This window comes from Chrysochloris asiatica, unplaced genomic scaffold (genome assembly GCF_000296735.1).
Source record: "Chrysochloris asiatica unplaced genomic scaffold, ChrAsi1.0 scaffold00127, whole genome shotgun sequence".
Lineage (NCBI taxonomy): Eukaryota > Metazoa > Chordata > Mammalia > Afrosoricida > Chrysochloridae > Chrysochloris > Chrysochloris asiatica.
The window spans coordinates 4,899,627-4,919,468 of record NW_006408645.1 but is presented as its reverse complement, the minus strand read 5'-3'; the positions used below and the strand labels follow the sequence as shown (position 1 = coordinate 4,919,468).

Sequence of the window (19,842 nt, the reverse complement as noted above, 5' to 3'; positions counted from 1 at the left end):
GCAATTCAGAACAGGAAAAGTCACACAAATCCACAGAGGAGATAGTTGAAGACCTGCTGGAAGAAAATTTCCCTAACATCCTGAGAGGGAAAAGATACGCATTTGAGAAGTTCAACAAACCCGAGGAAGGATAGACCCTAAAAGAAAATAACCAAGACATGTAATAATCAAGCTCTCCAAAATGAAAGATAAGGGCAGAATCCTAAAGCAGCTAGGGAAAAGAGAAGTGTAACACACAAAAGCAAGCAAATCAGATTAAGCTCAGATCTCGCAACAGAAACCATGCAGGCAAGAAAGAAATGGGGAGACATGTTCAAAACCCTGAAAGAAAAAAACTGCCACCCAAGAATCCTTTACCCAGCAAAGATGTCAATCAAATACGATGGTGTAATCAAAACATTCCAGGATAAACAGAAGCTAAGGGATTTTTCTAAAGCCAACCCTGTTATGAAAAACATACTAAAGGAAGTTCTGTGGACTGAGAACCAACAAGAACAGGCAACAACCAAGAGAATGACGTACGTGGCAGCATCATCCTGAACTCAATCGTCAAATAGAAGTGTCAAGAACAGAATAAAATTATAAGAAAAGAGGATCTGGAAGGTCAGTCTACGATCAAAACAATTACAATGTGAAAAAAGGTAAACACAGAGGAACAAGAGATCCAGGTGGTGAGAATATCAGGTAGATTATAGGATAAAATAGATTGTCTTAAATGGAAGAAAGACAATGAAATATAAGGTAACCACAACAGTGGGGCTGAGGTGGAGGGTTTAGTTCAGGTGTTGGGGAGGGCAATACAAGAAGGGGAGGAGGTAGAAGAACAAGATAAAGTGAACACTGAGACCGGTTTGCATGTCCTAAGTGGGACAGAGGTAAATAGTGATGCATGCTCAACCCTGGAACAACAGGGCTCTGTGATCCAGGGATCTAGGCATAGTTTGAAGAGTGGAAATCGTACTAAAATGCTTGACTGTCTTATGAATATTGGTTTCCCTTGCCTACTATTGTAAAATAGACATTTGAGTGATATAGAAAGGGATGTTGGAAAACACGATTACAGAAAACTTGTAAGCCCATTTTCAGCCTATAACTGATTGGAATACCTGAAAGGGGTTCTACAACTTGCCCAGTGAAATAGGCCTCTTGTAAAGCCTTTTCAGAGTATTGGACCTTAGGTGGAATCCTGAGTCCCATCCAGAACCTTATGAAGTAGGACATTCCCACTAGCAAGGACAAGCAGACCAACCTGGAACAGCTAGAGCCAACAGAAGATACATCTTCATAGAAAGATCATCAAGAAAAACCCAAAACAAAAATGTCAGCATGACTGGCTACTACAAGAATAAGTAAGCTGTTCACCAGGAAGCCATCATGGCTAACAATCAAGTTCCTTCAGGACAAACTCCCCTCTAAGACTGAAACTCAAAGGGAACACATGAACAGGCATGTAAGCTTGCTGGCTACCACACTGGTATACTGGTGAGTAGAAGAGGGGGAAAGGCAGCAATAAAGAAATGGGCTGAGTTCAATCACAGTCCATTGACTCCCATTGACCTGGAGATGAGACAGCGAACAGGAAGGGCTGGTTGGTCCAAAGTATGGTGAGACCTGGGGACACTTGAGCCCATGAACAAGGACATAGCCACAAAGGCCTAGAGCTGAGTGTGAAGCATCCAGCTGATATGAAGTGAGGGGTGATGCACAAGAACACTCAAACTTGCAGACAGTACCCATTTGACCTAGCCTCAATAGCTTGATAATCAGATCGACTAGAGGAAGATTACAAAAATTAAAAAAAAAATTTTTTTTGATAAAGGAAACAAGGGTAAATTGCTACCATTGGATGAACCTGACCTATACTCAGACTCTAAATACCAACAGAGAGGAAAGGAGTCTTCACATCAAGTACCTGTACACAGGGTAGATAGGGACGGGCAACTTAGACACTGGCTACCTAAAATGAGAGGGCAATCAAGGCACAAAGTGACTGGCTTACAAGGTTTCAAGAGGGAGTTTAGTTTAAGAGTGTATGGGGGAAGAAAGAGTCCCCACTGAATAGTTTTCATCTTGTCTAGATGGGTCTGGTGAACAGAGATGGGGATAAGATTCGTATGATTCAATAGTGAATAACTGTTATCATAACTAATTGTGACTGTCACAATTGTAAAGGTAGAAGTTTTGTAACAAAAACAGGGGAGTGGTTAATCTTACAGTCCAGAAACAGAGGACCCTAGGATCATCAAGGGAGAAGAGCACAAGCAGAATATTGGACCCTATCCAGGGAAGCAGCGACACCAGAGACGGAAGCAGAGATGGGGTCACGCAGAGGGGGAGCAGCTGAGGACTGTAGATTCATGGAAAGAGAAGGACTAAGAGCTGGTGGCCAGGAGGCAGAGTTGCAGAATGTGCCCTTTAGAGGTGTAAATTATTATATATGTCTGAGTGTTTGGGGGGTTTTGTTGTTGTTGTTGTTTAAAAAAAAAAAAAAAAAGCTAAAGTGAATAGAGAGAAATACTATTAACTGATGGTACATGGATGGGATTATAATCATTGCAATGAAACAAGGTGTATGATTTGTTGAACATAAAACTGATGATCTGCCCTGTAAACTTTTACTCAATCCACAACAAAAACCTTACAAAAAAAAAAAAGATGCATAATTAAACTTATCCTGGAAAAGAAATATTCTTAAACTCCCATAAAAGCAAAACACAACACATACTCATTGCCACTGCATCAATTCTAACTCATGGGAGGGTGTATGGTAGAACTGCTCCAGAGAGTTTTCAAGACTATGATTCTGGAAGCAGACAGAACTTTTTTCTGAAATGCCTCTGGGTAGGTTCAAACTGACAACCTTTTAAGTTAACAGATGAATGCAAACCACTTCTACCACCCACAGATCCTTTTACATTCCCAAAAAAGCATGACAGTCATTTCAGACATACAGCCATGTTCAATATGTGATAAATGAGGAACAAAGAAGGGGACTGGAAACAAAAGAAAACATCTCTCTCTGTAATCTAATTAAGGACCTCAAAGTCAGCAGTTCTAAACTACCAGCCATTCCACAGGAGAAAGATGCGGTTTTCTGCTCCTGTAAAGATTTCCAGTCCAAAAACCCTATACAGGGTTGCTATGAGTCAGAACCAACTCCATGGCACATAACTGCCACCACCACCATTAGCTAATTTGTGATGTTGCTCTTTTGGCAGGTGTGCATGTGGTTGAATTAGTGTGTGATTCATGAAGCTCTGAAGGGCTCCCTTGACTCTGCAGATCAGTCAATATATACCCACACACCACTAACAAAATCCCTGGCCACCAAGTTTCAAGGCCTTAGAACAATCCAATAAAAATATGCTTATTTTTGAACCCTCTTACTAAAATCTGTTTCCTTATGTAAGAAGTATTCAAGGGCCATCTTATGATACCTCAAGGTTATTCCAAAAACATCAGATTTGCTAATACAAGAGGCCTTCCATGAATGCAAATGAAAGAAGGAAAAATACTCATGTTAGCATTAGCTAATGAAAACCTGAGTATTTTTAGCAAATTTAGGCAACTATCCAGATAGTCTCTTTTGTTTCTTATTATTTATTTTCTACTGGAGTATTTCAGAGTAAATGCCAACTATCACATCCTATCTTTTCAACTGTAAATACTTCACTACATTTCTAACAGACAAGGAGTTTATTAACAAAAGCACCATTGATATTATCACAGCTAACACAATTAACTGTTAGTGTTGTGAAGTACCATTGAGTCAGTTCTGACTCATAGTAACCCTGTATAAGGTTTCCAAGGAGTGGCTGGAGAATTTGAATCACTGACTTGGTGGTTCATACTGATTTTACTAAAAACACCTTAATATTTTCTAAAGCCCATTCTGCATTCAAATTCCCACGTCAGGATCCAAACAAGTTTATACAGTGCTCTGGTTGTTATTTTTCTTTTCTTTTTTCTTCTATAATAAAATTATAATAGTTGAGTTCTGAGAATTCTCCTAAAAACCCCAAAGACTAGTGGGAGGTTAGCAAATCAGAAGTGGGACATCTCTGGGCACTCCTGAGCTTATGGTTGACATCATGAGGGGAGAGTGGGAATACCCAAATTTGTAGCCAACAGGTCAAAAGCAAGGGTATAGTGGGGACCTGCCAAGCCTGGCATCTAAAGCCTTGGGCCCACTTAGCAATCTGGAGGGTTTTTCCCTTTAACTTATTTGTTTATTTTATATATTTTTTAATTAATTAACTTTATTTATTTATTTAACCTTCCCCTTCATTCAAGTTGATATATATCTACCTTTTATTTAGTGATTCACACTCTCCCTTTCTTCCTACCCCTCATACCATCAAATAATGCTTCTTTATCATCTAAGAGCTGGGATAAGCTAATTGGAGAAGGAATAATTCAAACAAGTGTCCTTCATGTCCAATGGATGGAAAAATCTGATTCCAGGTGTCCAGGGTTGATTTTTCTTTCAAATTTAAAATATCCTCAACGCACCTTCTGCTAGTAAATTAATTTTACATTCAGTATACATAGTGTTCAAAAAAAGTTTCAGAAAAATCTAATGTTGTTGTTGTTAAGTGCCTTCAAGTTAATTCTGCTTCATAGCGATCCGATATAGAGTTTCCAAGAAGCAGCTGGTGGGTTTGAACTGCCAACCTTGTGGTTCACAGTCCAATGCTGATCCTACAGTGCCACACCAGGAGTCTTACAAGGGGACTTCAAAATGTTCAAGAAAAAAATTCAATGAAAAGATATTGGGATTTTTTCCATGAACTTTTGAAGTACCCCAATACTCAAACTATACACAGAGCTCAAGCCAATATTCCATTAAAAACTTTCTCATTTGCTTTTGCTATCTGAACTAACACGTTAATTGGTTTGTTCAATTACTTACATCCATTGTGTGTATCATATTCATAATGGCTTATGCATACTTATTTGGTACCCAATTAATCAGATACCAAATAAAAATGGCACTCAATTCTCATGAATTATGTATTGTAAACCTGGCACTCATTACGTAGACATACTTATAATGGGGCCAACAACCTTGATAAAGGAATATGCTCAGTTACTAACCACAGAACTGGACAGCTACTTTTCCACTTCAAAAAATAAAAATCCATTTCTTTATCTGGGTTTTGGTTACACAAACATGTTAACTTTATGGAAACTATATGTACTTTTCTAAATATATGCTATGTTTCCATAAAATTTAACTGAAAAATAAAGACTCAAAGTGTTAGCATCTGGATCAATTATGTTCATTTTATCAACATGTATAACTTGGTAAAAAACAAAGAAATATAGAACCAAGCCATAGCCCACTCTCCCAGGACCAGAGAGCTGACTAAAACTCCTGCTAAGCAGACATGCAGAAGAGCAGAATTTCTCTTGTGCTAGCTCTGTCATGCCACCAGGAAGATCCCACCTGGGATACAGTGTTCATGTTGTTTCTAGATTCCTTATCAACAATTAATTCCACCCTTGTCCACTTCACCATCAGAATGGTAGCTAAAGCTAACTTTAGGCTCAAGCAGGCCTTCCTTAACCCCTCCCACACACCCATTGGGTCAGATATGGAGCTTCTGTGTCGTATAACTTAGAGTATATGCATATCCATTTTATACTCAGATGTAGAAGTGTGCATTTGGGGACCTGCCAGTAGATGATGACGCAGAATCCTGACTGCCCACTAGTACTCTTCATCCATCTACACATCAATAAAACCATCCACTGAGGAAAGTAAAGGTAAAAAGGACAGAACTATCATCAGGTATAAAATGTCACGCTGCTATAGGTGTTATTTACACACTCATAACACATCTTTCATCTTCTTCAGTCCCTTTGCCATATGATATTTTGTTAAAAGTTTATAAATGGGAGTAAAACCACAGTAAAATCCTGTTCTTAAGGAACTCTAGGCCTAGCGTGGATGTGTCTCCCTTCTAGAAGGAAGGGACATGGTCAACCACCTCAGAAGCACCATGATACTACCATCCAGGGCGAGCTGCCCCAGAAAGAGGTAGAAGGGCCTGGGAGGGAGGGGGGGAGGAAGGAAGAGAGAAGGGAGAGAATAAAACCACCTACTTTTCCACTGCAACAGCAGCTTCTTCAAAAAGCTCCTCTTGGCAGTACATTTTGAGTGCTAGGTCGAACTCCTGAATCTGTTCAAAACATCTGAAAGCATCTTTGTAGCACTGGCTTCGCTTATAGAAATAGGCTGCATCTTTTATCTAAGGCAGAGTACAATTTTTTTGTTAGAGCATTTATAAATTAACGTTTTATCTTAAAAAAACCAACACTAGAATTAATAAAGATGTTACTTATTAGAAGCCAGTGAAAAAACACTAAAATATAGGTAACATTTTAAAACAAAAAAACAATTCTCTATATGGAGAAAAATCAAGTTAAATTCCATCTCACACCATACACAAAGGTAAGCAAGGAACAGATTAAACATCTAAATGTAGACTATTATTTTAACCTTGAAGTAAGGGAAGTCTTCAACAATACTGAAAATATATAAACTTTAGAGGAGAAATTTTAATATCAAAAATTTTAACAAGAATACACAAACTAAAGTTAACAGAGAATCAGCAAACATTAACACCTAGACCCAGCATTATTCAACAGAACTTTCTGCAAAGATAAAAATGTTTTCTATGTGCACTAGTCACATGTGAGGAGTCCTGATGTGGCGCTGTAGGATTAGTACTGGACTGCAAGGTCAGTTTTAACCACAATGTCAGTGATTCAAACAGCCATTCCTCAGAAACCCTATGCAGGGCTGCTATGAGTTGGAACCAACTCAATGGCACTTAACAACAAGTCTCATGTGAATACTTAGCCCTTGAACTATGGTTACCATAAGCAAGGAATTTCATTTTATTTAACTTTAATTCACTTAAGTTTAGATAGCCACATGTGGTTAGTGGTTATTACACTGGGCTGGACAAATCTAGAATGTAAGATCGATTCCTATAACGACAAATGACTTTCCTGAAAATACACATAAATTAGTCAAAGGATATAGACTGCCAGGTCACAGCAGGAGAAACCTGAATGACTAACAAATGAAGATGCTCATCCTTACTAATCATCAGAAGAATACATCCATCAGCTTTGCAAAAATTAGAAAATCAGAACTCACTGAACTTGGTGAAGGAGATGAGGAAAATGGAAACCCTGTGCACTAAGGTATGGCCATTCTGGAAAGCAAAGTGGTTGTTGTTAGTTTCCACAGAGTCAATGCTGACTCCTGGTGACCCAGGACTGCAGAGGAGAACTGCTCCACAGGGCTTTCTTGGCTGTAATCTATGGAAGCATATTGTCAGGCCTATCTTCTGTAGTCCCACTAGGTGGGCTCAAACAGTCAATCTTTACACTAGTAGTCGAGTACAAACCGTCTACACCACCTACTACTTAACGAAGGTAAATCTATGCATACTCCAGGCTGCATTTTGCCTGCAGTGCTATGTGTAGCAGCTAAGAATTGGGAACACCAAATGGTTCATTTCTAGGGAAGTGGGTAAGTCAGCTTCAGGGAATGTTCACTCTAGAGTATTACTGTTGTTGTGAAGTGCCATCAAGTCAGTTCCGACTCATAGTGACCTTGTACAGGGTTTCCGAGGAGTGGCTGGTGGGTTTGAACTGCTGACCTTGTGGTTAGAAGAACAGTGCTGATCCTACAGCGCTAAACCAGGATATTAGCAGTCAGAAATCTTGACACCACAGCAGGGAATAGAAAAACTGAAGGTGCCATTCAGATAAGTTTAAAATATGTAACAGGGCTTCCCAAAAAAATACATGAAAAGTGAAATAAAAAGTAATGGAATTTTTTTACAAACTTTTTGAAGCCCCCTCTTATATGCATGAAAATGCCACTATTTATTCTTCAATCCTATATATATAGGGAGACATATATGAAATGCCTTAGAACAGCTGCCAGTGAAAATAGAAGAGTAATGGAATCCGGCTATGGAAGAGAAGATGATGAATAAAACAAAATGCATTATTATGGTGAGTGAAGTAGGTCAGACACCAAAGGACAAATATTGCAGGATTCCACCTTTATGAAATATCTAGAATATGCAAACATATAGAGACTAAAGTTTATTAGTGATTATCAGGGGTAAGTGGGAGAGAGGGAGAAATGAGGACTCACTACTTAGCGGGCAGAGTTTCTGTTAAGACTGATGGAAAATTTGGCAATGGAGAGGGTGATGGCTGAACTTATAATGAACATAAATTAATGTCACTGAATTGTACATGTGAAGAATGTTCAAATGGCAAATGTTTTGTCACATCTCATAGATTTGCCACTTCTTAGAAAGGGGGAGAGGTGTCACCTTAAAATAAAGAGAACTCCATAAAGCAAAATATTTTTTTAATCATTTTTAAATGCAGTGACTTGAACTTGTGGATCAATGGTAAGGTTTCAAGAACAGAAGTATATACTCTTCCCTCTCACTCTTCCCTTCCAGCCCATAAGCTAACACTGTATGCTTGGTTTTCACATCTCCCAGGTACTCTTTCCCACACCCTCACCACCACCATCATATCAGCTTAAAACACTACAAACTGGCCTTCCTGCTTCTACTCTTGCTGTTCTACAGACCTTTCCAAAGAACATCATCATAATTCACTTCATTTCATTCCTCCAATCAAAACCTTCCACTGGCACCCCCTCAGTCTTGAACAAAACCCAGTCTTTACCACAAACCACAAGGCCCTACATAATCTGTTCCTGCCACGCTTTCTCATTTTACCAGTTCTCCCCACCTCACTTAGCTCCAGCCAAACTGGCTCCCTTCCTGTTCATCACAGCACTGTCACTAGGGAGCCTGCAGGGTGTGGATTCCCCACACTCCCTAGTGCCAACCTCTCTCACAAGTAGAACTGCCAGAGAGGATAACACCAAAATGACTGTCCAGACATAAAGTTTTTGTGAAGTGCTGCAGCAGAAACTTATAAACAAGCCCTGGTGGTACAGTGGGTTAAGAGCTGTACTGCTAACCAAAAGTTCAGCAGTTCAAACCCACCAGTTGCTCCTTAAGAGAAAGATGAAGTTATCTGTTTCCATAAGATTTACAGCCTCAGAAACCTGATGGAACAGTCCTACTCTGTCCACAACAATGGGTTTGTTTTGGGGGTTTAGTTACTTATAACAATAAAAGCATTTTTCATAAGCCCAGCTTGCATGTATCGATATACCTACAAAAGTAAAACTCTATGCTAATTTACTTTTGGGACCTTCTACTGTGCTCCTGTCAAAGCTGTTATAATTACCTAATCACAACGATCCTTCAAATCATATAGTTTCACCTGAACAAGCTATAAGCACGGACTATTGTTTTCATTTCTGTTGGTGTTTTCATAGCTACCGATTTTGTCAAATTTTCTGGTGTTTTAGCTACAATATTATGGTGATTAGTATTTGTGAACTTACATCAATAGCTTTATAAAGAGAAGCAGTAGTTAATGGAAAAGGAGGAGAAAATTCTAAACAGGCTTGCTTGTGGCCCAGCACACATAATGTCTGGCACAGCTAAGAACTCTACGTATTTGCTGAATGAGCCTGTTAACTCTATGTGCTGCACCTGAGGTCTAAAGAGAGCCCAATGTCAGAATGAAACAAAGCCAGGCCCTCTAATAATTCTTTTTTGTGATTGTAAGCCATCCCCAGAAGGTTTCCTAGGCTGTAATCTTTACGGAAGCATATCACCAGGTCTTTTTTTCTGAGGAGCAGCTAGTGGGTTCAAACAGCTGACCTTTCAGATAGCTGCACTTAGGGCTCTTAAAATCTTAGCTGATTTTAAATGGTTCTTCTATGTCCAGAGACTTCCGAGGCCAGGGTGCTCAGCCAGATCAAAACAACATTCAGCCACATTGTTTCCCTGCATGTGAAGGCCTCATTAGGTGCCAAATGTGTACCAATTAGAGAAAAAGAGGAGAGATTGGCTCTGAGTGAGGGGACTCCCACCTGCCATCCAGAGCAAGGGACTTGAGAGGTTTCCAGGGAAACCAATTCTGCTCTCTGGAGAGAGGGGAGAGGCAGGCAATGCACAGGAATCCCTCAAAGGAAATCTAATACTCCCACAACCTCCCTCACAAACACTTCTTCCCAAGGGTGCACACGTTTGAGGGTTGAGAGCACAGAGACAATTTGGCCTATGGATCATGGTCAGTTTGAATCATGCTCATCAGTTTGAGGTGGGATGTACACAAGACATCTGAGATGGCTGAGAACTGAGTACCATTCCAGGGAGGGGCTTGAGCAAAGAAAGGGACTTAGAGCTGCTAGAATGTGCTGGTGAGAGAAGGCAGAAAAAGCTGCCACCAGTGGCCAAGAATGTGAAAGCGGAGGGAAAGAAGGAAGGGTGTGCCTCCAGAAACAGTGTGGCCTACCCACTTAGGGGGGTGGGCTGCACTTACAGTCTCCTGCCCCACTTCAGAAGCAGACCTTGGCATGCAGGCAACAGGAAAGGAAGGGGTCTCTGGTACAGTTATGAAGGCCACTGCTAGACAAAAGTGTTCTCAGGTTGAGGTCTAGCCATCACTGCTTGGGGTCCAAGGTGGTGGCAATGAAGAGGGAAGGCAGGAATATTCTAAGACCCAGCTGTCTTTTGACAAGAACACTTGGTCCCCTTATGGTTCATATTAAGGAACCCTGATAACAATGTAGATCAGCACTGGACTGTGGTTCAAACCCACCAGCTGCTCTGAGGGAGAAAGATGAGACTGTCTGTTCCAATAAAATTTTACAATCTCAGAAATCTTATATAGGATCTCTATGAGTAAAAAATGATTTAATGACAGTGGATTTGATTTTTTTTTTTCATGGTGGGTGATGCATATCAGGCATTAACACATTAACACAGATGTGGACATACATACTGCCTTTGGAAGCTTCTAAAAGCTTGAACACACTGAGAAAGAAGGGCTGTCCTTAGCATCATCAAGGCCAGGTTCTCCCTCTTTAGAGCACTAGAGCCCTATCCCACTACACACAGAGGTTGCAGACCACCCCTCAATGTGCTCAACTAAAGCCCAGTCTCCCTAGGGATTGGGGTGGGGGTGGTGCAGTGTTGTACCTTTCCCAGCTTCTCGCACAGTTGGGCACACAGCTGAAACTCCTTGCCATAGCTCAGACACTTGAGAGATAGCTTTGGCTCATTGCACTCCAAATAAGTCTTAGCCAGTTCCAAATACGCCAACTGCTTTTCCCTGGGATAAGAGAAACAAAACAGAATCTCCATCACACATTGATCCAACACTAAAATATTTAACCTGCTGCTCTCATCTGAACAATGTGGAAATGCTCCCAGAGACTCTTACTTGGGGCTGACTTTCTTGGATTTCATGTTCAGGGCAGTGTTGTGGGCCAGAGCCAGCTTTTCCTTCTCAAGTGCACCTCCTTTCTGATAACACTTGGCAGCAACCTGGAATAGACAAATGGCTTTAATCCCCTCCAAGGGAATGGAGGTAACACAGAACAAGACTAAAAACTGTGCCTCATGTGTTGTACTGACACAGCCCCACCAGAGAGCCAGGAGCAGAAAGGTGCTGGTTTGCTAATAAAAGTAGGTAAGGCCCAACAAGAATAACCAGGTAACACTTCATACACAAAGGTGTCTTTTGGAGGTACTCAAAAGTCATGGGAAAAATACATAGTAGGGATTTTTTTATAGGTTGTCATCCACAGGCTAGCATAACACCCTCATTTACCCTTCCATCAGTCAAGTGCCAGAAGTAGCACCTTCTCACTATGTATACTAGTAACCTCAGGTCAGAGATGTGGAGTGATTGGCCCAAAGTCACCCAGTGGAACTTCTGGGTGTCAACACAGGTTTTTCTCCAGTTGGTAACTCCAACGGCTACCTCGAAGTATTGGTGGAAAGCTGTAGTACATGATAGAGTAAAGAGATGGCATCACACCACAACCAAAAAATAACTGACCAGATCCTTGGGACCTTCAGATCTGGGATAACCAAACCTTCTGAATATAAGGTGGGCTCACATGTTACAGGAAAGTCAGTCTGCACCCTGATTTCTGCCAACAGAAAACCGATTTATAAAACAGGAATGCTGACCTGTGTCTCAAGTATAGGCTATAGGGGCAGAAAGTTCATGTCCTGCTCAGCATGAGAAATTAGGTCCCAGAATGGACAAGGAAGCAGCAATCGCTGATAGAGTGAACAGGAAAGCATCTCCCTGCTTCACACTTGCTCCAGCCTCCCCAGCCCATGCTCCTTCCCACCACAAGGCCTGTGTACACACTCTGCCCTTTGATTTAAACACTCTACGGTCCCTTCTCTGCCTGGTTAACCTCATTCATCCTACAGGTCTCAGCTCTAGGTTCCCCTCTTCAAAGGAGCCTTCTCTGGCCTCCCTGTCCAGGACAGAGCTGTTCTAGTGACACCTGGTCTTTCATTTGTGACACCTACAAATAATTGGAACTATACCATGGTTTCTATGCCTGGTTTGCTCACCATCATGACCTTGAGACATAAACACAATGCTTGGCCCATAGCTAGAATGAATGAATTTCAAAGATGATTCTGAAACATTCACTGAAACATTAAAAAAAATCAATAAACCAGCCTAAAAGTCACTTTGTTGTTGTTAAGTTCTGTTCAGTTGGTTCTGACTCACAGCGACCCTGTTTGGGATTTCCAAGGAGCAACTAGTGACTTTGAACTACCACCCTTGCAGTTCAAACCAACCTCTAGTCCAAGTGCTTATCCTATAGCACCAAACCAGGACTCCTAAAGTCCTTTAGTGTAGTGGTGGTGGTGTGCTGTGAAGTCGGTTCTGACTCAGTGACCCTGCATAGGGTTTCCAAGGCTGTACATCTTTACAGGAGCAGAAAGTCTCATCTTTGTCCCACAGAACAGCTGGTAGTTTCAAACCACTGACCTTGCTGCTAGCAGCTCAATTAGTACCCATTATGCTACCAGAGCTCCTTAAAGTCCTTTAGTGTAGTGGAGAAAAAAATAAAATCAGGCAGGTAAAAGATTTTTTTTTTTTAAATAGCATTCTCATTTATGCCTATTCCTCTGAAAAGATTTTAGAGCCTAACATTCAAAAGATATTTAAAAACAGATAAAGAATTGGAAAGCCATAGGCCGAACTCATGGGCAACACCAACAGTGATCCAAAAAAGGTTAAGACTTTCCCTTGTTGTCCGATTTTATACCCGCACCTGCTGCCCATTCTATCTCACCCTTTCCTTCATATACCACCTCAGCAAAATTCTTAGCTTTAAACAATAGCCAAGTGTTTAGTATTTCTTTCCAATTACAGTAAGCATGGCCAGAGAATAAAGTTAGAAGGCTCACTCAACTTCTGTAGTTAAATGCTACATATTAATAATACTTTCTAGACACACCCAAACACACAACAGTGCAAATACTGTTTTCTCACCCCTCTTGACAAACTGTAAGGGTAGACACAGCTCTTCACTCCTCCCTCTATCCATGCCCCTTTACCATCAAGAATGGTAGTTCTTTCCTTTCCTTTCATTCTGGGGTGTGACTTGCTTTGGCCAACAGAATACAGCAGAAATAACACTGTGCCACTTCCAAGCTTAGGCCTCAAAGAGGTCTTGCATGTTTCTGTTCAGAGTCTTTGAATCCTGCCCAGATACCATATGAACAAGCCCCAGACTATCCTGTTGGGGGATGAGAATGAGTGGTTCAGTTACCTCCATCACCTGAGCCAACAGCCAGTCAACCCCCAAAAGTAGTGCTGCCTGACAGTTGAATGTAGACAGATGAGTTGACTAGCTGAGATCAGCTCTATTCAGGTTAACTTAGCTTTGCCAATTCACAGAACTATGAGCTACATAAATGGCTTGTTTAAGCCACTATGTTTTGGAAGTATTGTGTAGCAAACGGTAACTGATAAGCCCCATTTGTGAGTTATATGCTGTAGATTTGAAACTATTTCACCTGCCACCACAGAATAAAAAACTCTCCTAAAAAGTGTGATTAAGAAAACTCTGGGAAACCCTTGTGCCAGGCACATCAGACAGAAGACATCTCAGTTGGGGCTTCCATTAAGTTCTGACTTGGGATTTTAATGCTTTCATCACTCCCTAGGACTTTTGCTCATGTCCAACTCTATGCCCAATGAGACATACCATGAAATCAGTAAGACAAAGCCTTGAGAGAAAAAAATCAAAGACTTAACGTTTATTGACCAGGAATAAAATTAAGGAGAGCAAGGGGTGACAAGAGAAACTTGAAAAAACGATTCTGTAACTTCTGAGGAGCTAGAACCTCTCTAATTGAACACTAAGGAAATAAAGTGCTCAATCCAAAATTCAACATGCAGTTCCATGTGCATGGAAGGGTTAGTTTTTAAGGCAATGTGTATGTGGTCATGCCAAGCCATACATACCATTCCTGTGTCCTTTTCTCATCTGGTAGCAGAAGCTACATCCCATCAAAGGCTGAAAATGCCAGATGGGATTACTCTCCAAGACTCCCCTGCATCTAGAAGTGGTCTAGAACTAGTCAATGGGACATGAGGGAAAACCACTGGGGTCTTCATAAAGAAAAAAAAAAAGCACCTCGATAAAGAGAGTTCCTACCCTGCATTCCTGCTTGAGGCGCTACTGAGGAAGGATCTGATGTTTGGAGCTACTGCAGCCATTGGGCAAGCATGAGGGGGAACTGTGATGATGTAAGAAAGAGATGGAATAACATTGGGTCCTTGTTGACTTTGTTAGACTTCAGAACCAACCCTAAGATCAGACTTCTTGTTATTGGATTTAAAAACACCTTTTTATTAGCTTGCAAGTGAAGGCATCATTACCGCTGCAGCATAGGAGACACATATGACCCTGTGACACACAGAAATACTGACTGTGGGGCAAGTGATGGGGCTCTTCAAACAGTGCTCAAGCCCTATAAAATGGCTGTGGCTAGAAACCAGCCAGTTCAAACTGGTGCGCATCAGACTCAGATAGGTAGTTAAATTTATATCCATCAATTCAAAAAGAAAAGAGAGAACCAATCAGTTACTGTTTTAAAATTCGATATGCTAATGGCAGAAGCTTTTTCAGCATAGGGTTTAAGAGGGAAAGAAAATAAACAGAAGCATTCCTCACTAAGACAATATTATAGCCTCTTTTATTTACCTAGTGGCACATGCTGGCACTTGGTCAAAACAAAGGGTTATCATGACTGTGCTAGGGAAGGGCTGAGACAAGCAGCTCTTACCATTGTGGGATGACCTGACATTTCTGAAGCAGTGGTTTCATATAAGCACTGATACTCTCGCCTATCTTGGTGATAAATGTGATGAAGGCATACCTGTCTGACAGCTTGATTAGGCCAGTGGTCACAAAGACCTCACTCCGTAGCTATTGACCCAGCCCCTTACCTTCCAGCACTGGTGCTTGGCATAGTATTCCCCTTGTTCAATCCACTCCATGGGGGTTGAAGTCTTAGCAAACATGCTATCATCAAAGTCTGAAATGAAAAAGAAAAGTAGGTTTACTTCTCTGAGCATTCATTCACTTAAAACTGTCTTGTTTATGTTGTTGTTGGGTGCTATGGAATCAGTTCTGACTCACAGTGACCTTCAGTGCAACAGAACTGCCCTGTCTTGTGCCAACCTCACGATGGTTGTTAGGCTTGAGCCCACTGCTGCTGCCACTGTGTCAATCCATTTCATTGTGGGTCTTCCTTTTTTTCACTGACCCTCCATGTTACCAAGCATGATGTCACTCTCCAGGGACTGGTCCCTTCTAATAATATATTCCAAGTATGAAAGTTTTCGCTATCCTGGCTTCTAAAGAACATTCTGGCTATATTTCCAACACAGATATGGTAATTTCAATATTCTTCTCTAACACCACAGCTCAAATGCATCAAGTCTTCTATGATCTTCCTTATTCAGTGCCCAACGTTAGTATATATATGAGGTTACTGAAAATACCATGGCTTGGGTCAGGTACACCTTAGTCCTCTAACTGACATCTTTGTTCTAGAACACTTTAAAAAGGTTTTCTACAACAGGTATGCCTAATGCAATATGTCATTTGACTTCTTCACTGCTGCTTCCATGAATGTTGACGGTGGGTCCAAGTAAAATGAAGTATTTGACAACTTCAATCTTTTCTCCATTTATTGTGATTTTGTTAGTCCATTGGTGAGGGGTTTTTAATTTTTACATTGAGGTACAACCCATGCCAAAGACTGTGGTCTTTTATCTTCATCAGTGAGTACTTTTAAGTCTTCATTTTCAGCAAAGTTGAACCATCTGCATGTCACAGATTATTAATGAGTCTTTCTCCAATCCTGATGTCACATAATCCAGCTTCTCAGATTATGTGCTCAACATACACAGTGAATAAATATGGTGAAAGAATATAACCCTGGCACACACCTTTCCTGATTTTAAACCATTCAATGTCCCCCTGTTGTGTTTGAATGACTGGTTCTTGGTCTATGTACAGGCTCCTCATGAGCACACTTAAATGTTATGGAATGCTCATTCTCTACATTGTTGTTCCTAGCGTGTCATGATCTACAAAATCAAAAGCCTTTGCATAGTGAATAAAGCACAAGCAAACATCTTTCTGTTATTCTCTACTTTAAACAAAGGTCCATATGACATTAGCAATGATATTCCTCATCCTCGTGTGAATCTGGCATGAAGCTCTGGCAGTTCCCAGTCAATATGCTGTTGTAGCTTTTTAAAATTATCTTTAGCAAAATTTTATTGGCATGATATTTTCTGATGATTTTCATACTCCATTGGGTCACCTCTCTTTGGAATGGGCACATATATGGATCTCTTCCAATCAGTTAGCTAGGTAGTTTTCTTCCAAATTTCTTGGCATCGATGAGTGAGTACCTCCAGTGCTGCATCCGTTTGTTAAAAGATTTCAATTTGTATTCCATCAGCTCCCAAAGCCTTGTTCTTTGACAATGTCTTCAGCGCACCTTGGACTTCTTCCTTCACATTAACCATTCCTTTGTGGTACAGTAAATCTGTGTATTCATTTCACGTTCTTCTGATGCTTTCTGCATCATTCAATGTTTGGCCAACAGAATCATTCTGTATTGCAAATTGGAGCTTGAATTTTTTCTTCAGTTCTTTCAGCTTGACAAATGCTAAGCATGTTCTTCCCTTTTGGTTTTCTAACTCCAGGTCTTCACACATTTCATTATAATATGTGACTTTGTCTTCCCAAGCGGCCCTTTGAAATTTTCTGTTCAACTCATTTACCTCCTCATTTCTTCCATTTGCTTTAGCATCTCTATGCTGGAGAACAAGTTTCAGAGTCTCTTCTGACATTCACTTTTGTCTTTTCCTTCTTTCTTGTCTTCTTAATGACCTCTTGCTTTCTTCCTGTATGGTGCTCTTGATGTCATCCCCAAACTCTTCTGGTCTTTAGTCATTAGTGTCTAAATGCCTCAAATCTGTTCTTGAGATGATCTCTAAATTCAGTGGGGAATGTGTTCAGGGTCATATTTTGGCTCTCATGGAATTGTTTTAATTTTCTTCAGCTACAGCCTGAGCTTGCATTATGGGCAACTGAAGGTCTGTTACACAATCTGTCCCTGGCTTTGTTGATTTCTGTGTATTCCATCTGGTAAGACTCATGTGTATAGTTGTCTTTTGTGTTAAGAAAGGTATTTGCAAGAAATAAGTCATTGGCCTTGCAAAATTCTATCATGCGATCTCTAGCATCATTTCTATCACCAAGTCCGTATTTTCCAGCTACTGATACTTCCTCTTTGTTTCCAATCATTGCATTTCAATCACCAGTAATTACTAATGTATCTTGATTGTGTGATCAATTTCAGACTGAAGAAATTAGTATAATTCTTCAGTTTCATCATCACTAGCTTTAGTGGTTGGTGCATAAATGTAAATAAAAGTTATATTAACTGGTATACAAGGTGCCTGGTGGGCTAAAGTGGTTTGTACTTTACTAACTGAAAGGCTGGTTGTTTGATTCTACCCAAGCAGCACCATGGAAGAAACGCCTAGTGACTGATCTGCTTCTGTAACTATTACAGCCAAGAAAACACTAAGGAGTCAGTTCTACTCTATTACACATGGGCCACCAAGTGTCAGAATGAACTTGACAGCCACAGGTACGTATGGACCACATTTTGTTTATCCATTCATCTACTGATGAATATTCGGGTTGTTTCCACCATTGGGTCTTTATGAAAAGTACTGAAATGAACACTGGTGTACAGATTTCTGTTTCCCTCCTAACATTCAACTTCCTTGGTTTTATTCCCAGAACTGAAAATATTAGATCATACGGCGCTAAATGAAAAGAAAGATGAGGTGTTCTGCTACTGTGAAAAATTTCACAGCCTCGAAAACCCTACACAGTGTCCCTGTGAGTGAGAACCAACTCTGTGGTCCTTATCAACAGCATGGTAATCCTATTTGACTTTTTAAAGTACTTGTTTCATTTCTGAGCTCTGGTCTACTTTCATTTCTACAACTACAAGGCAGAAAACAGATAACATTTTATAATTCTTCCTTAAAAGTCCAAAGCCAAGGAGACAAGATGACAGAATTTGACAGCATTTTAAAATGTGCTGACTTTTGTGCTCATCACACTATGCAATTGGACCCATTTCTATTGATGGAGACAGACTACTGCAGCAACCTTCTGCCAGTCCCTTCTGCTATCCGCACTTACCTGCTGGTGACTTCCTCAGTCCTCCCCACCCACAGCCCCCAGAGCACCATCAGCAGTGAGTTACACTCCCTGAAGGTTCCATAATTCAGCTCCATGAAGCAAACAAGAGTCTATAAATAACAGGCCAAAGCTGACAGCCAAATCAGAGCTTAAAAGGAAGAGACAACCAGGCCAATGGACGCTAAATGGGGGAGTAAGGAGTTCTGGTGTGGTGCTGTAGGAACACCACTGGGCTGCTAGTCACAACGTTGGGGGGGGTTCAAACTCACCAGCTGCTCCTTGGACACTCTAGCCAGGGTCTTTATGAGTCAAAACCAACTAGATAGCACTTAACAACAGACTTGATATATTTAGAGGATGCAAAACCAGATCCTAATTCTTATAACCAAACCCTTCTGTGTTTGCTGTCAGTGACCTGCAGCAGATGTGCAGTGATAATATTGCAGTGTCTTGGGCTAGTTCAATATGCCTATTAGTGCCCTGGTGGCATCTTATTCCCACAGCAAAACCCCACTTTACTCCTGACTGGGGCCAGTGGACTCTGCAGGTGCCATATTGAAGAAATTGCCTAGTAACTACACTTAGTCCATGTCCCCATGCACAATGAAAACAGATACTCTCAAAGATTTAACAACGTATACCTTACAAGTCATAATTCAAACTGTAATTTTTCTTGTATTCTTAATGCTACCAGAACATAAAATAACTTGTAATTGTTTTCCATTTGGTGTTTTTAATTGAAGAAATTGCCTAACTTGATGATTCTTTATAACAAGGGTCAAAAAATACTTTAAGAATAAAAGGGATATGAGCTAGAGGTAAAATTAAGTAATATGACAATGCTAGGTCAACTCAGTCATTTTCTTTTTAGTTGAAGGTCCATGGAAGTAGTAGTCAAGAAATCAAAAGACATATTGCATTTGGCAGATCTGCAACAAAAGGCCTCTTTAAAGTGTTTCTAATCCTTGTTTTCAAAGGAGACTTTAGCTATTACCAAAAAGAGCCTCTATAAAATTGGTCAAGAGGAGGAACAAACAAGATGGCAGATCGGGTGGACATATAGCAGAGAGCTCTGCCAACAACAACACAGAATACCCGACCAAGCAGGCTCAGGGGATGGTCCCAGAACTCTGAAC

General features: G+C 40.7%; 1 protein-coding gene across 1 annotated transcript in view; it reads right to left on the bottom strand.

The window, feature by feature from the left end:
- The window catches only part of TRANK1 (tetratricopeptide repeat and ankyrin repeat containing 1), a 100,933-nt gene that overhangs the window by 9,017 nt on the left and 72,074 nt on the right, over window positions 1–19,842 (bottom strand). The window contains exons 17-20 of the mRNA XM_006869185.1: window positions 15,412–15,500; window positions 11,359–11,462; window positions 11,115–11,247; window positions 6,109–6,254 (exon numbers count right to left, since the gene is read on the bottom strand). Coding sequence (XP_006869247.1) covers window positions 6,109–6,254; window positions 11,115–11,247; window positions 11,359–11,462; window positions 15,412–15,500 — 472 coding nt within the window. The remainder of the gene's footprint in view (window positions 1–6,108; window positions 6,255–11,114; window positions 11,248–11,358; window positions 11,463–15,411; window positions 15,501–19,842) is intronic.